This window comes from Typha angustifolia, chromosome 15, assembly GCF_048772165.1.
Source record: "Typha angustifolia cultivar Huaian chromosome 15, ASM4877216v1, whole genome shotgun sequence".
NCBI classification, from domain to species: Eukaryota; Viridiplantae; Streptophyta; class Magnoliopsida; order Poales; family Typhaceae; genus Typha; species Typha angustifolia.
In genome coordinates, this window is record NC_133253.1 from 19,046,777 (window position 1) to 19,062,278 (window position 15,502).

At 38.8% G+C, this 15,502-nt stretch overlaps 4 protein-coding genes and 1 non-coding gene across 5 annotated transcripts; 3 read left to right on the top strand and 2 right to left on the bottom strand.

Annotated features, from left to right (window-relative positions):
- Positions 1-1,272: 1,272 nt before the first annotated feature.
- LOC140777386 (probable protein kinase At2g41970) lies at positions 1,273-4,297 on the top strand. Its single transcript, XM_073121456.1, has 8 exons — positions 1,273-1,470; positions 1,606-1,760; positions 2,067-2,320; positions 2,464-2,590; positions 2,676-2,949; positions 3,589-3,721; positions 3,817-3,903; positions 4,034-4,297. Exons 2-8 carry the CDS (start codon positions 1,676-1,678, stop codon positions 4,154-4,156), a joined length of 1,083 nt encoding a protein of 360 aa, XP_072977557.1. The 5' UTR covers positions 1,273-1,470; positions 1,606-1,675; the 3' UTR covers positions 4,157-4,297.
- Positions 4,298-4,628: 331 nt separating this feature from the next.
- LOC140779996 (small nucleolar RNA snoR117) lies at positions 4,629-4,719 on the top strand. Its single transcript, XR_012107441.1, has one exon. It is a non-coding gene; the product is annotated as a small nucleolar RNA snoR117 (small nucleolar RNA).
- A 1,058-nt stretch (positions 4,720-5,777) lies between these two features.
- Positions 5,778-8,826, bottom strand: LOC140778035 (protein PHOTOSYSTEM I ASSEMBLY 2, chloroplastic). The gene is made up of 5 exons (XM_073122553.1): positions 8,626-8,826; positions 8,322-8,431; positions 7,812-7,995; positions 6,878-6,970; positions 5,778-6,121 (listed from the first exon to the last, which is right to left on the bottom strand). Exons 1-5 carry the CDS (start codon positions 8,708-8,710, stop codon positions 5,991-5,993), a joined length of 603 nt encoding a protein of 200 aa, XP_072978654.1. The 5' UTR covers positions 8,711-8,826; the 3' UTR covers positions 5,778-5,990.
- Positions 8,827-8,958: 132 nt separating this feature from the next.
- On the top strand, positions 8,959-11,690 carry LOC140778036 (uncharacterized). Its single transcript, XM_073122555.1, has 3 exons — positions 8,959-9,119; positions 9,205-9,287; positions 11,478-11,690. Exons 1-2 carry the CDS (start codon positions 8,979-8,981, stop codon positions 9,283-9,285), a joined length of 222 nt encoding a protein of 73 aa, XP_072978656.1. The 5' UTR covers positions 8,959-8,978; the 3' UTR covers positions 9,286-9,287; positions 11,478-11,690.
- A 663-nt stretch (positions 11,691-12,353) lies between these two features.
- On the bottom strand, positions 12,354-14,289 carry LOC140778034 (AAA-ATPase At4g25835-like). The gene is made up of 2 exons (XM_073122552.1): positions 13,426-14,289; positions 12,354-13,272 (listed from the first exon to the last, which is right to left on the bottom strand). Exons 1-2 carry the CDS (start codon positions 14,174-14,176, stop codon positions 12,461-12,463), a joined length of 1,563 nt encoding a protein of 520 aa, XP_072978653.1. The 5' UTR covers positions 14,177-14,289; the 3' UTR covers positions 12,354-12,460.
- Between the last annotated feature and the right edge of the window lie 1,213 nt (positions 14,290-15,502).

Genomic DNA, 15,502 nt, shown 5'->3' on the forward strand with positions numbered 1-15,502 from the left:
TGAGCACGAAATAGGAGAGAGAAAAAAAAGAACTATGAAAGATAGAGGAAGAGAAAGAAAAGTACAAATAAAACAAAAGAAATATGTGTCCTTCTCATCCTTGAGAGGGAGGAGCTTGTAAACAACTCTAAATAGAGTAAAAAAAAAACGTAATCTTGCTACGAATGTCAAACTTACACTAGAGCTTCAAAAGAACTCATAATTTTTATGATTAACTAATTGGACTTGATCATTGGGCTACCATGATACAGGATTGTCAAAATAATCTAAGTCGGCTCAAGCTTGACTCAGTAAGGCTCAATTAAGCTTGTTTCGAAAAAATAAGTTGCGCAAAGCTTGATCACGAGCCAACTCAATTAAATAGACTCAAAATAATTATTATATATATATATAACATGAGTTATATATGTATATTATATAATTTTAGTGTATTTTAAAATTTATTTTAGTGGATTGTTATTTACTATGATATTGTAAAGTTTAGTTATAAATTATAATCTATCATTTGTTTTTAAAATATATAGATATTTCTAATAATAAATATTTTAAAATTAGACCTTATTTTAAGGTCGCTCTAGAAATTTGGTTTGAATTGATTAACTCTTAAAATTATTTATTAATTGAGCTCAAAAATTAATTTAAATTAAAATAATTTTAATTTAAGCTTGATCATAAATTTATATTTGAAATTATTTTTAATTTAAACTCGATCAGATCTTTGCTCAGCTCAATTACACCCCTACCATGATAGCCCTGAGCGGTGGTCCTTTCAAGAAGAACATTGCAGCACGAGGCCTAACATATCTTATAAGGAAATATTTTATTTCCCACAAAAGAAAAGGAATAACTGCAAAGGTTTTAAAAGAAAATTATTATTTCAATTTGTTTTGCTGGGGATTACATAATAACGTCTGTCACATCGCTGAACTCTGGACAAGTGTTCTTAATGGGCAAGTATCACCTACGTAAGATAATTAGTTACGTGGATTGCATTTGCGACACATTTTGTTGGTTAGTAGACTAATAAATATTATAATTCACGTCGAAGTTGTGGCATGTAAGCAAATTATTATTTGCGTAATATATAGTATGTTTGTGGGTGGATATATTTATAATGCATAATTAAATTTGTCGACGATGTTTTATTGGCAAATAAAGAAGCGCTTTCCCCGGGAGACCCCTCGATCTTCCCATTTCCGTCTTCCCTTCTCTAACCGATTCCTTTCTCTTCTATGGGTTTGGGAAGGTGGTGATTAATTTAGACTGGGGATGCTCCTCGTGGTCAGCATTGGATATTCGACAATTTTGTAATCACGGCTAGTTTCTCCATCTCTTCACACGCAAATATACCAACGCACCCATTATCTCGAATTGAGAAACGTTGCTTCACAGTTCCCGTGAATATTTATTTGATGCGAAATTTCGACCTATTTTTTCCATTTGTCTCTTGTTTGGCGCATATCGTAAGAGGTACATAGCTTGTTAAATTTGATACTTGTTCTGTTCGTTTCTATTTACGAAATCATCCGCGAGTTTGCTGCAATTTGTTTCTCAAACCTCCTAAGCCACTCCGATCATTGTTGACAATTCTTGGATTTTTGTCAGGCTGAGAACCCAATTTGTGAAACGGGACATTGACCATTTCCGTTGCTGATTTTTGCCCTGGTCGATCAACATGTCGTGCTGTGGAGGCGCAGAAGAGGAAAATTTTGGCCCACCTTCTAATCAAGCAATTCCCCAGCCGAACCGCAATGGCCCCGGTATGATTTGATGTTATGCTTCACATGTTCTTTCTATCTGTGTGTTTCTCTGTATATCTTTGGTGGCGGCTACTACGAACAATTCTATTTGCAAATTTGACGCAGGGAAATGGATATCAAGGTGGTTAAGAAGTTGGGCATATTTTTTCATGTAGATAATTAACGTTGGTTAAGATTTTCTGTTATAGCAGAATTTCTCTCATTTAATAAGATTTCAATTGTTCAGACACCTCTTTTGGCCAAGTTTTCGTAATTCTTACCCCACAAAATGCTGGAGGTTTTGCTGAATTTGAACTTATCTTATAGGTAATGGTAGAGATCCCAGAGGTCCTAATGCTGCCAGAAATGGAGGTCCCCAAAAGGCCCTGAATATTGAGGTGCCGGTCATATCATTAGCTGAGCTGAAAAGGATGACAAATAACTTCGACGAGAAGGCCTTAATTGGAGAAGGTTCATATGGACGCGTTTATGATGTGACTCTAAGTAGTGGACAGCATGCTGCAATAAAGAAGCTTGATCCTGCCGTCTCACAAGAGCCCGATTCAGACTTTACCGCGCAGGTGAATTGTATTTTCTGAATCTGCTTTACTTTTAGTCAGATGAATTATCATATTCTATGTAATTTTTGTGCATGACATTGATATCTCCTAGTACAACTTAAATGATAATGTTGTTATATTTCTGCTCATTATGGTTGATATAGTTGGCAATGGTTTCAAAACTCAAATCCGAGTATTTTGTGGAGCTGTTGGGCTTCTGTTTGGAGGAAAGTAACAGGATACTGGTGTATCAGTTTGCCACAAAAGGTTCATTACATGACACTTTACATGGTATGTCTGTATTGATCTTTCGTCTCTTGAAAATAAATATGCTGCTCTATGTTAGTAGCTCTAGGGGAATCATTTTCCCGTGCAGGGAGGAAAGGGGTACAAGGTGCTGAACCTGGTCCAGCTTTAAGCTGGAACCAACGAGTGAAGATAGCTTATGGAGCTGCAAGAGGTCTAGAGTATCTTCATGAGAAAGTTCAGCCCCCAGTCGTCCATCGAGATGTCAGATCCAGCAACATACTTCTCTTCGACGATTATAATTCTAAGATTGCTGATTTTAATCTGACAAATCAGTCCCCTGACTCAGCAGCTCGTCTACATTCTACGCGAGTTTTAGGAACTTTTGGCTATCATGCTCCAGAGTAAGTTAATTTTACTTATTCTCCACATTCCTGTATTTAGTTGTAGTATCAACATCAGGATTTATGCCTATATCTCACTGATTCTCATGTTGAGTTGATTTCACCTTTTTTATATTTGTATTATCTCTTGGATCTCCGTCTACGGACCTTCCAGTTGCAATTGGATTAGTTTCGATTGACCTGGAAAATTAGTTCTTCTCATCTCAATAAGAAACATTTCCCTTTTGATACCTTGAACCTACCTTTTTTTTTTCTCTCGTTTTCACAAACTATCTTACAACTGGGCTGATACAATGCAACCACGTTCTTATTTTTTGATACAGTTCATCATCCACTTGTTTTAAAGTCAGCTTGTTCGCTTCTTTGTTCAGCATCTATACCATTGCAATCATTTCTTGCTTCCTTAGTTTCTTGATACATCTTACCTGTCCCTCTAAAATTGCTCGAATTTTTCACTAGATTCCTTGGGGCCTGAGCATTTTGTATTTGGTGCCATATGATATTTCTTTGGCATTCAACAAGAAAAAACAAAAGAAAATGAATAAACTGCAGCATTTTACTTTTTAACAGATGTCTGAATTTCAGTATCTGCATATATAATACAACACAGACTGTTTCTCATGTTCTATAATTTCTCAGATATGCTATGACTGGCCAGTTGACTCAGAAGAGCGATGTTTACAGTTTTGGTGTAATTCTTCTTGAGCTTCTCACAGGAAGAAAGCCAGTAGATCACACCATGCCTAAAGGACAACAAAGCCTTGTTACTTGGGTATATCTACTGGTTGAATTTGTGATGATATCACTTTGATTTTTTTTTTTTTTTTAAACTCGTCATTATCTTACCTACATTACAACTATAATCAGGCAACTCCAAGGTTGAGCGAAGACAAAGTTAAACAGTGTGTAGATCCTAAACTCAACAATGACTACCCTCCAAAGGCTGTTGCAAAGGTACTCTTTTACCCCTTCTATGCTTTTTTTTCTGTTCCTCTCTCTTTCTTTTTTTGTTGATTTGGTAGTAGAGCAGGATCAGTGAACTGTTGGATTTATCTAAAATAATGCATTTGTTGTCGATGTTCAGCTAGCAGCAGTTGCAGCATTATGCGTTCAGTATGAAGCTGACTTTAGACCTAACATGACAATTGTCGTCAAAGCTCTTCAACCTCTTCTCAACTCCAAACCAGGGCAAGACCATGTTCCCTGACTGAATTGTAGTACTGCTCCCGTTCTTCTTCTGATCATTATGTATACCCCTCCACTGCTCTATAAGTTTTGAGGATTAATATATTCTTTATCAAGGAATACCGATGTAATTGCACTAAAAAGATTCTTGAATATAATCTAGCATTCGTGCTTAATTATATTGCATGGTGTGTGTGTATATATATATATCCTTCAAGCCTATGGTTCCTTTTTGGTTTAGCTGTTCATAATTCAAATCTAATCCCTTGCAAACTAGATGGCCCATAAAAGTAAACAGCATTCTTGTCTTGGGCTTCGTAAGGCCCGAAACCATGAAGTAAAACTCTTACGTCACCAAGGGCAATTATGTAATAGTAGTAAGAATTAGGTAGGGTTTCTCCTTGCGTTCTATATAAACCCCCGTCAACTACTCTCTTCGTCTACCTCTTTACCAAGCCGCATCACTATATATTTTTATTTTCTTTCAATATCTAGGCCGATGATTTGAGATAATTGTCCGTACCATCTGAAGTCCGGCAATCGCCGGTCTCTTTGATGCATCATCGTTTCATATTTCTGAGGCCCTTCGTTGCTTTTCCACTGTTATTTCTATTTTTTTTTCTTTTGGGGTTTTGGGTTATATTATTCGATCGTATATCTTCTAGGCAGTGATGATTTTGTAAAGATACCATCAAACGCTGAAGCTTTGAAAATAAAGCAATGTCGATATCTTTCGATCTGAGTCTAGCTTCTCTTGTAGATCTTTTTATAATATGGATAATTTCTTCTATGTCTTTTTTTCTTGTCTTTTGAGTTGATTTAGGAAGACAGGCAATAAATTAGAGTCTCTGATGCGCTTCTTTCCGTAGCGTTGTCAGCGCTGTACGTTGCCGAGAGTGATGCCGAGCTGAGATTCTGGCATTTGCCATCCATACATAGTATGGCTTATGCATTCAGATGCTCGGACACTTCTACTGAATCGTAATTCTACTAATCGATTGCTTTTTTTTTTCTTCTCTTTGTTGATTTCAAATTGTAACTAATGCTTTCTGTGATGATTTTGGCATATCGTTTTATCCGCTAATGATTTTAGCATATGCCACCTTAATCATTGAATTTTGAATCAAAAGATAGATTTTATTCGAGTTGGTTAAATCATCTGTCGTTTTACATGTATGTTAAAATTTATCTTGAGTTACCTCCCCTGCAGTCTCAATTGGCTGTCACGAGCACTTGGCGACAATAAACATATGCACTTAGCAAGAGAAACATATTCTTGGATTGCATTTTAGCAGCCAATTGCTCAATTTGCTGGAGATGAACAAAGAGCAAGCCCTATGAATTCAGCAAAGCCAATTGCTTATAGTCACTAGAATCGAAGGAATTTATTCTTCTGTGATCCATTACTTTTACGAGGTTTCGTAAATACTGTTTGTGAAACAGAAACAAAATAAAGTGATGGAACTATTTCAATGCCTATCTGTCTTCAACTTCATACCTGTAAGCAGGATAAATCTGTGAACTCTGTTTTTGTTATAATGCCCACATGTTATGCCTTGTGGCAAATTGATCGATAATGACAACAGATGATACAAGCAAATGATCATTAATTTATGAAACCCAGAACAAATAACAGAAAAATATAATGGAAAAGAATGTCAATAAATACACTGATTAAGCACAAGTTTAAATGTTACATTGCCAATATAAGTGGAAGAAAATTGCTCAATTGTCAAAATTTGAGGGCACTTTGTGACTGCTATTAATTTTTGTGTGCTTGTGGTAAGAATGATTACATCTGCTTCACGAGGGACAAGCTCTGTTCCAGGTTGGAAATATATGGCTCATGAAATTACCTAGGAGTCAGGTAATAGCTTACCATTGTACATCTTGTCAAGTAACTTCCGCGCTCCAGGTCTCCGAAGTAGTCCCTTGTTGTTTGGCAAACCAGTTCCTAGACAAACTGGGCAAACAAGCTTTCCACGACCTACGCCACAATTATAGATATGTTGTCTCATTCTTACATTTGCAGGAGGTGATAACAAAGCTTATGCTAAACAGCTTTCTCCATTAAAAAAAAAACATATGTTAAGACAATGCAAATTTCATATTACGGCTAATGTTTGGAAGGATGAAGCATAGGTTGGTCTGCTTTTCAAATGTTTGGTCTAACGGAAATTATAATGCACCTGCAATAACACTGTTTCTCTTCTGCCTAATTTAACGGCAGTCGATGGAAATTAATTTGGTAGGTGGTCTTTCTTTGTGTGCGAAGGGTAGTGAGAGGGTGATGCAAATGTTAAACATGAAAGGAAAAGAAGGGAAACTGAATGAAGGATATTATAGAAGAATTAAAAAGAAGGTGTATTCACTAATTACATGCGGGTCACTACTCACAAGCTTGTAATTAAGCAATGAAATGAAATCCGGCAATCTATCTACTGTTGGACTGAGAGAGTAATATGCTTAAAATGTAAGGACAGATTAACCACACGTTAAACTTGAGAAATGAACGCAAGGAACAAAGTTAGAAATCACTTTTAAAAGTATTCAAATTCTTCATGTTGTATGCAGATAATTGATAGCCTGTCTTTACATGGCAAACATATTAAAGCTTGACCCTTGGAAAGTTCATGAGCAACAGGACAATCTAATCCTTGTGCAAGTGCAAATAAAACCTTGAGCAACCTCCATAAGAAAAAGGTAAATATCAGATCATACAAAGCCAGTATAGAGGACATACCATAGCAATTTGGACACTCGGTAAACTCGTATACATCTTTTGCTCGCTTCCGGTTAAGAGCTTTCCATTTACCTGTGCCGCCACACATGTCGCCTAAATTGAAGCAAGTAAATCATCAGATCCAGCTCCATATATCAGAACAAGATGTTTGTTTAACTAACACGTTCAGTGCTTGTTATAAATCTACTTTCTGATAATTTTGTTAGAGACAACCTTTTAAGGAAGGACTTTAGTACTTATCAACCAGTGACAGAATTGATAATGATCAAAATTTGCGTTGCTTTCACTCAGGATAATTATGCATGTAATGATGGAATGTGTTCCAAATGGTGGGCATGTCGGCCATGTTATGTAGGCGCTCTATGTAGGTGCGCCTCCTATTCTTGGCCAACAAACTAAAGATCAGAAGCATATAAATCTTTGCTTTCAACAAGTTGAGAACCTTAAATATGACCCTGCTGTTTATAGATCTCATAATGGAACATTTTCTGAAAATAACAGCAATGATATTATTTGGTTGTACTAAAATATTCAAAAGATAATCTTAATGTCAATTCGATACTGCTATCTTTTCATTATTGGAACTAAATAAGTCAGTCTTGTAGATGATAAAACACTAGGGCAAAAGTATGTTTAAGTTCTTCCTCTTCATACACCATGGTTTAACAGATCAAATTTTGCTGCTCATCATAGGTCTTCCTGCATATCTCCTGTTTTTCCCCTTATATGAAATCCAACATTTTTATGTAGTTCATAATCTTACATTCATTTAGTCTTTGTGATTATCTAATTCCAAAAAGAGCTGATGTAGTTATTGCAAAAATATAGAAGAGCACATAGTCCTATCAGCACATCAACTAGTTACTGGATAATGGATCATATAACATTGCGACAGAAAAATAATCAAACAAGCAAAGAAGGAATGTATTCTTACATATAATAGCACCACTTCCCTGACAATTTCGGCATACAGCATTTTCATTAGGCAACTGCTCGCCCATAGTACCCAAGGCTTGCGCACTAGGTGCACAAATAGAAGAGCCTGAAACATTTATTAATGCTACAGTTGCACATAAACAAGCAAGACATTTTCGTCTTGAAGGAGTCTCTTGTCCACCCTGCACAAGAGATTAGAACACAAAAAATTAAGAAAAAAAACAACCGGAATCAGAAAATTTCAGAAAGTCTCTCAACTCTTACAAAGAGTAAGTATATATATGAACACATTCTTTTTCATAACTCATCAATAAAACATGAAATACCACTTAAGATAGCAATGCTCATCGTTTATGAAGAAATAAATAAGCAAATTTGAAACTTGTTAATTAATCCCGTAGTCAGGATAGTAGCAGTGACATATCAAGGTTGCACCATATAATGAGGGAAAAAAAACAAAGAAACAAAAAACAATTCAATTATAAAGGAAAGCAAGCAGACACGCAACCTTAAGATTCGTCGAGTCCAATGACGACTCAGGGTTGTCCTGCTTCGCACTAGCATGGCCTAAACTGGAGCTGACATGAGATTTGGCTGAAGCTGGGCATTTTACCAATGCTGCAAACAACCTTAAGCAAATTAGGCCACTAAAAAGCTTTATCTATCACAGGAAACTAATTTCTGAGGTCTTCTGTTCTTAGACTCCATGAAATGAATTAAACTAAGATAGTAAACACAACGATGCAGTCACTCATGATTAAAACCATCTCTCAGTAAAGGCGCTTAAAATTGGGGAAAGAGAACGAACTAACATCCTTTTGTGCGTGAGCTGCTTCTACTTTTAGAGAAGGGTGGAAGGAGCGCGTTCGAGAGGAAGATGTGGCAACTGCTGCCCATCTCTCTCTACGCTCTCGAAGTCTTCTCTCTCTCTCTCTCGATATATATTTCTCTTCTCTCTCGGCGAAAAGATTTGGGGAAGAGGGGATTGTATCGAGGAGATAATCCCACTAGACGAGTGAGTGACTGGAGATTGCCGGGGTGAGGGATTGGTAACTGACACAGTGGGCCCTTTCATTTAGGAAAGACGTGTCTAAATCACGGACGTCCATTCTCATCATAAAATGAAATCTATCATTCATCACTTCCTTTGGAGGCTTGGAGCCCAATGGAGAAAGGAAGCCGAATGGGCAGTGGAGAAGGGGAAGCTTCCACTGGAGTCGGCGGCCCAAACGCCGGAGGAGACGCAAAGAAGAAGCCCCCATTTAGGCCCGCGAAGGACGACACCAAGCCACTGCTACGCGATCCTGTCCGTCCATTTCGCATCGCTCTATTGATGATAGACGCTTCTCTTCCTTCTCTTTGATCTGATAGGGTTTGATGCTTCTCGTCAGATATCGAGATCGGATCCGATCGAGACTGAGCAAGCGGTGCTGCGGCTTCCTCCCTTTCCCCACGGCACTACCCACTTGTGATGGTAATCATCTGATTCTTATATATTTATTTATATGATCTTGTTCAAGGTCTTAAAGCTATCGGTCATCATGTAAAGCTAAGAGGATGGTAACTGAGAAGATGGTTACATTAGCTCAGAATTAGAAATATGTGCAATTTTACTTCTTTCTTCTCTATGAGATATGATCAAGTAAACAGGTGCAAATTTATCTTCAAAATCTAGAGATTATCTAGCTTGATTCGTCTGCCCTGCTCAAAGGATATGTCATTTAAATGTATTGATCTTGTTTTGATATTATTATTTCAAATTAGATGTTCTCAATATTTGTATCATATCTTTGCTTTGATATGCTATATAATCAAACATTATGTTTATATGCATGAAGAACTGCAGTACACTCGTGCTATTGGTGTATTCTTTATTCACAGTATAAAGCTTTCACTTTTAATTTTTTTTATTATTAGAAAATTGTGTTTCTATATTTACAGTGTAATATAGCTCATGCAACAATTTGTCATTTTTAATCTGTTGCAATCCACATTGTTCAGTACGGCAAAGGGACACAAATAGTAAGATATTAAAGATTTTCTTGGGAAACTGGTCTAGGATAAGGTAGCCTTACTAAGAAAATGTTTGGTTTCACATGTTTAAGATACAACATCTTCTTCTTTACAAAAGGCCACAGCCCTGTTGTATTGAAATATAAATCTGTTAACCCCAGTGAGGATGTTAACACAAACACCCCCCACATCATCAAAGCATAACCTGCACAATAACTACAAAACAATACTAAGCAAAACCACTGAGGGTTGTAACCATATACAGTACAAAGCTCCTACCAGTCAACATCAGACCTAACCAATATATTGTTTTAAGATACAATATCTCTAGTGTTAAATGAGAAACAAACGTAAACAGAAGTGTTGTATCTTCTCTCTTTTCTACCCATTAAAGCTTAAGCAAGTGTGTTTTGATTGACATCCACTCAATTAAAGCGAATATCAAAATGATGCATGTGAGCCCATTTTATCTCTTGGATAGGATATTTCATAGGATCTATAAATTAAAAATTAATCTTTGTGTTACACTTTATATATGTAGATACAGTTTTTTCAAATGCACAAAGTCAAATGTCTCCTAAATCATTTCCATGATACAGCCTTTGGGTTACAATTCTGTGATTCTAACTTACCAATTTTGGCTAGCTTTATGTATTTGGAAACACTACATTTACACATGAAGTATAATATGAAAACTAAGTTTTAGTTTATAAATTCTATAAATGTCTTTTCCAAGAACTAGATGGGCTCACACATAGCATCTTGACACCCATTTCAATTAAGTGGATGTTAAAACACATTCTCTCAATCTTTGATAGGAAGAAAAGATGAAAGATATAAGACTTTTGTTTATATTAATTTTATTTAACACTAAGATGCTGCATTTTGAAACACATGAAGCCAAAAATCCCCCTAGTACAGTTCAGTAGTAAACACAATCCTTTTCAACTATTTCATGAATATTAACATGAGTGGAGCAAAAGGGAACAAATATTGGCTGTATTTTCGTTGTTACAGCTTGTGTACAGTTTTATGTGAAACCTAAAGAACTCAGAGTTGAATGTGTGCATATGCAACTTGTACTAGTTGAGTGATTTAAAATTTATGATACCTTCTTCAGATATACAGGAAGCCGTTAATATTGGTAGAGCATAAAGATTCATGCAACTTGCAGTCAGTTAATCTGTAGTACTGTATATTACTATATTGTTCTTCTTCTCGGTACAAGTTCTGTTTCTTCTTCTGGTTGTTACTTCTTGGTACAAGTTCTGTTTCTTCTTGGTATAAGGAACCTTCAGTTTAGATGCCTGACCAGTTCTGCTCTCCATAAGTTTCCTGCTGGTTTTGATTGAGGAAACACTTCTGCATTTGTCTAACCTAACCTAACAGGTATGTACTAATGTAGTACTGCTCATTGAATTGTAGGCAGTCTAATTGCGAATGCCTCCTCAAATTTATGACTACTTGCATATTTCATGATTAAGTACTTTTAAGGGAATAATTATGCCTGAGTTGACATGAATTGTATTTGCACAATGAATTAATGATGCTTTGTGTGATTGATCAAACCTTCTGGGACAAAGTATAATTTCAGTGAGCTGACTGTTTTGAAACTGTGACAGTCTCTTAGTAGCCTACTTGTGAAATGCAGGAATGATATATTGCTGATGATGTCCTTTGCTGGAATGAGAGAGCAAAAGAAAAGGTGGTTATAAGATCTATCAATCTAACTATGTGTTTCTCATGGTTCCTCACTTGTCATGCTTGGGTGGGACCAGAGCGTTGAACATCATATCCCAGTTATTCCTTTTCATTGTTAAGACTTTGACTACCGATTGGATTGAAAAACACACCATTTCCTGTTTCTTTAGCTTGTTGACCTGCTCTGCTGGTTCTCGTTGGCTAAAACTAGACATAAATATGTTTATCTAGGTGTATATTTATAGAAAAAGCATGGATTTTTGCACAGTTACCATAGATTTGAGCACTGACAGCATTCAGAATGTAATAACAAGCAATGCAGTGGAGGTAACTGCAATTTTGCTTGGTTTCAGACATTTTCTCTTAAGTTTTAACCGTGTTATGGCCAAGTAGGGGCAGTTGCTTTGTGTTGAAGGGTTGATTCATAGGTGCTCTATTTCTCTGTAGATGGCTTATAGATCAGATTGTTTGAGTTGGGGGATTGGCAGGTACTCACTTGTTTGTCTACACTTCGGTTTTTTGTTTGTTTTTTCTCATTTTGTTTGTTTTCTCTTTTTCGGGATTAGAACCATTTATTACATCTTCTGTGCTAGAGTTCATATGTCCACACAGACTACACAGTGCTTAATCTAATGTTTGATTACTATATTAGTTTAGTGTTCATTAAACTAGTTGAACAAAATACTTGAACACAATCCATATACAACCCAACTGGTCAGTTGATTTAAGTTTAACATCAGGCATCTGGATGAGCTCACTTTATGCTAAAGCGTAAACAACATTGATGCTAGCTACTTATCTTACATATGAAACAAATTAATTCCACAAAACTAACATATTAATACCAAAACGAAACCATAGCATTCCTGACAGCAAAAAACAAGAGAGGTACAGACGACTGCAGCCTAAGGCTAACACTAGCACACGTACTTTTTACACCCCTCTCCTCCCTGAGTCAGACTTAGTCAAACTCCTAAGCCTTCCCAAAAACTTCACCCTCCCCTCCCATCCTACTCTCCCCTTCTTCCCCTTCTTCTCCCCGGACCCCTCCGAGCTCTCTGCCGCCGACTCCTCCCACCCTTCTTCCTCCTCCCTTCTTCCACCATTTGCTCTCGCCTTCATCTCCGCCGCCAGATCTCTCATTGCCGTCTCTGGCTCCTCCCTACTCCTTAACAGCACCTCCCCGACCTCCGCCGGTGTCATCTCCGCCCCGTCCCGTATATAACTTTCCACCACCCCTAACAACTCGTGCTCCTCCACGCCTACGTACCTCTCCACCAGTTCCCTCACCACGTGCATTCCGCATGCCCCCAGCCTCACGTGCACGTCCATCCGTCCCGGCCGCAGCAGCGCCGGATCGACCTCGTCGGCGTAGTTCGTCGTGAAGACGATCACCCTCTCCTCCCCGCAGCACGACCACAGCCCGTCGGTGAAGTTCAACAATCCCGACAGCGTCACCTTGCCTTCCTCTCTGCCGCCATTGTCGGAGTCGCTGCCGTCGTCGTCTGAAGATTGCACGTGCATGTAGTGCTTTCTTTTCTTCCTCCTCTTGGAGGTAACTTTACTGCGGCGGTCGCCGGTGAGGTCGAGGGAGCAGTCAATGTCCTCGATTACGATGAGCGAGCGGTTGGTGGTTTGGATGAGGAGGCTCCGGAGGTCGGAGTTGCTTGTGACGCGAGTGAGCTCGAGGTCGTAGACGTCGTACCGGAGGTAATTGGCCATGGCAGCAATGAGGGATGATTTACCTACAAAAGATTAAGGAATTTTATAATTTGCACCTTTCCTTTTGCTCTTTTTTTTTTATCACTCCACCTATGTATGTGTGCTGCTTGTTTAATTTAAAATTCACGACTTGAATCTATTAAAAATAAACTGTGTCGTTCTCTACTTAAGCTTACCTGAGCCAGGTGGACCGTGGAGGAGGTAACCGCGCTTCCACGGTCGCCCTATGCGGCGGTAGAACTCCCGGCCGCCAGCGAATGTGGATAGGTCGGCGAGAAGGAGGGATTTCACCGCCGGGTCGAGGGCGAGGGTGTCGAATGTGGCGGGGTGGCGGAAGGGGATCGACGACCAAGAAGCGCCACCATTAGGTGAATTGGTGTGGAGGCGGCGGGGGCGGGAGGAGCGCTCGAGGCGGTCAGCGGCTGCGGAGAGGTGGGCGAGGTATGCAGGGAGGAGGGCGGCGGCGTAGCGCTTCGGGAGGCGGAGAGAGAACGCGCGACGCTCTTCAAGGGAGTCTTGGAGCGTGTCTGCGTGGTGGGTCCACAGGAGGTGGTGGCCGGAGAAGTAGTCGTCGAGGGAGTGGTTGGGGGAGAGCGAAAGGGAAGGCGACGCGGAGGAGGAGGTGGAGGCGGAGGAATCGTACGAGCGAGGAAGCGAGAGGGTGAGGCGAGTGGAAGAGGAAGAGGAAGGGGAAGAGGAGACAAGAAGGGAGTGGTGGAGGTAAAGGTGGGCCTGCCGGTAGAGGTCGTTGGGTTCAACGGCGGAGGAGCCGAGGAATTCGGGGACGTCGAAGTAGGAGTAAGGAGTGAGCGAGTCTTGGAGAGACTGCCAAACAGAGTGGAGGAGGGAGAGGAGTTGAGAGGGGAGTACGTTTTGGAGGACGGTGAGGAGACCCAATAATGACCACATCTGGGATAGTAGCTCCATTGCTACGTACTTTGGTTGCTCTGCTACCTTGTCTTCTTGTGTGGAGATTGGGATTTTGTTTGCATGTGGAGGGTTGGTTGCTGTTGATGATGATGGTAAGGGATGGGAAGTCATAGATAAAGAGAGGGTTAAAAAAAAGGGGGGGAATTATATATACAATTTAATAAAAGAGTGGGGTGTAAAAGTGAAAGCTGAAGGAGAGGGAGAGGACAGGAGGGTGTGGGGTTTGTTTTAGGGTTTTCCTTTTCTCTTTTTGCTTTGTTGGTGTTGGGCATCTCGGGAGAGGAGGAGATTGGTGGTGGTGATGGTGATGGTGAGCTGCACGGGTGAATGCATGGAGGCATGCAACCGAATTGACGAGGGAATCAAAGAATAAAGAGTCCAGTAGAAAGGAGAAGGGTAGACAATTTTTGGGCAGATAGAAGATAATGGCGATATTCCCCCTGGTAGAGTAGTAGGCTAGTAGCTGTTTGGGGTCAAGCAATTGTCTAAGTCTACCCTAAGGATATGAAAAGGCAACAAGTTAGTAACAATGCTTGACCTGAGGAATTCGAGACAAAGACGGTGGTGCTTTTCTTCTTTCTTTCTTCTGTTCTTTTTCTTTTTCTTTTTCTGATAAAAGATTCTGATTACCATTGAGTAAATTTTGTGGCGTTTAGAATTTAGATACGGCTACACTTTGTTAGCTACACTTATTATTATTTTTAAATAAAATAGCTTAAATCAGTTTAGAAAAATATAATATTTAGTTACAAACTAGTTTATCACTTAATAAAAAAGATTAGGAGATTTTGTTAAAAGATACAAATATTCTTATAGTGGATGGAGAGAGAGAGAGAGAGAGAGAGAGAAATTGATTTAAATGAGATAAACTATTAGGGACTCATTTAACCCGGTTAAATTCATATAAATTAAACGATTCGTGTTTGGACAAGTGTTCGACATCAACAATGGGATTTGGGAATTGATTAGCTTCTCGGGGAACTAAAAGGATATTAATAAATGTAGCATTGGATTCTCCAAAGCGAAAAGGCGAACTTAGTTTGTAATGCGATATTCGACTGACTTCACGAGTAATAAAGTGAATACTTAAGTCTGCGACACCTTAGCTAAAGGAACCATTTGGCCTTTGCAATCCTCTTTAACTCAAATGAAATTGGGTGCTTTTATAGAGTAACCATGCGAACCTTCCTATCCCTAGAGGTTTCAGCTACTGTCTCTCTTTTCCCTGATGATAAACTACTCCCTTATTCTCTTTTCCTTTTATGTTTTTTTCAACCTTTCCAATTGATTTCCATAGAATAGCATCTATCCTCACATGGTTAA

Bases quoted from the DNA above. Each gene is read 5' to 3' on its own strand.
- LOC140777386 (XM_073121456.1), top strand. From the start codon at position 1,676: ATGTCGTGCTGTGGAGGCGCAGAAGAGGAAAATTTTGGCCCACCTTCT. The intron at 2,321-2,463 runs GTGAATTGTATT...TGGTTGATATAG, and splicing joins ATTCAGACTTTACCGCGCAG to TTGGCAATGGTTTCAAAACT. The intron at 3,722-3,816 runs GTATATCTACTG...AACTATAATCAG, and splicing joins AACAAAGCCTTGTTACTTGG to GCAACTCCAAGGTTGAGCGA.
- LOC140778035 (XM_073122553.1), bottom strand. From the start codon at position 8,710: ATGGGCAGCAGTTGCCACATCTTCCTCTCGAACGCGCTCCTTCCACCC. The intron at 8,432-8,625 runs GTTAGTTCGTTC...GGTTGTTTGCAG, and splicing joins CAGCTCACGCACAAAAGGAT to CATTGGTAAAATGCCCAGCT. The intron at 7,996-8,321 runs GTTGCGTGTCTG...TCTCTTGTGCAG, and splicing joins TGGACTCGACGAATCTTAAG to GGTGGACAAGAGACTCCTTC.
- LOC140778036 (XM_073122555.1), top strand. From the start codon at position 8,979: ATGGAGAAAGGAAGCCGAATGGGCAGTGGAGAAGGGGAAGCTTCCACT. The intron at 9,120-9,204 runs GTCCGTCCATTT...GCTTCTCGTCAG, and splicing joins AGCCACTGCTACGCGATCCT to ATATCGAGATCGGATCCGAT.
- LOC140778034 (XM_073122552.1), bottom strand. From the start codon at position 14,176: ATGGAGCTACTATCCCAGATGTGGTCATTATTGGGTCTCCTCACCGTC. The intron at 13,273-13,425 runs GTAAGCTTAAGT...AATCTTTTGTAG, and splicing joins CCACGGTCCACCTGGCTCAG to GTAAATCATCCCTCATTGCT.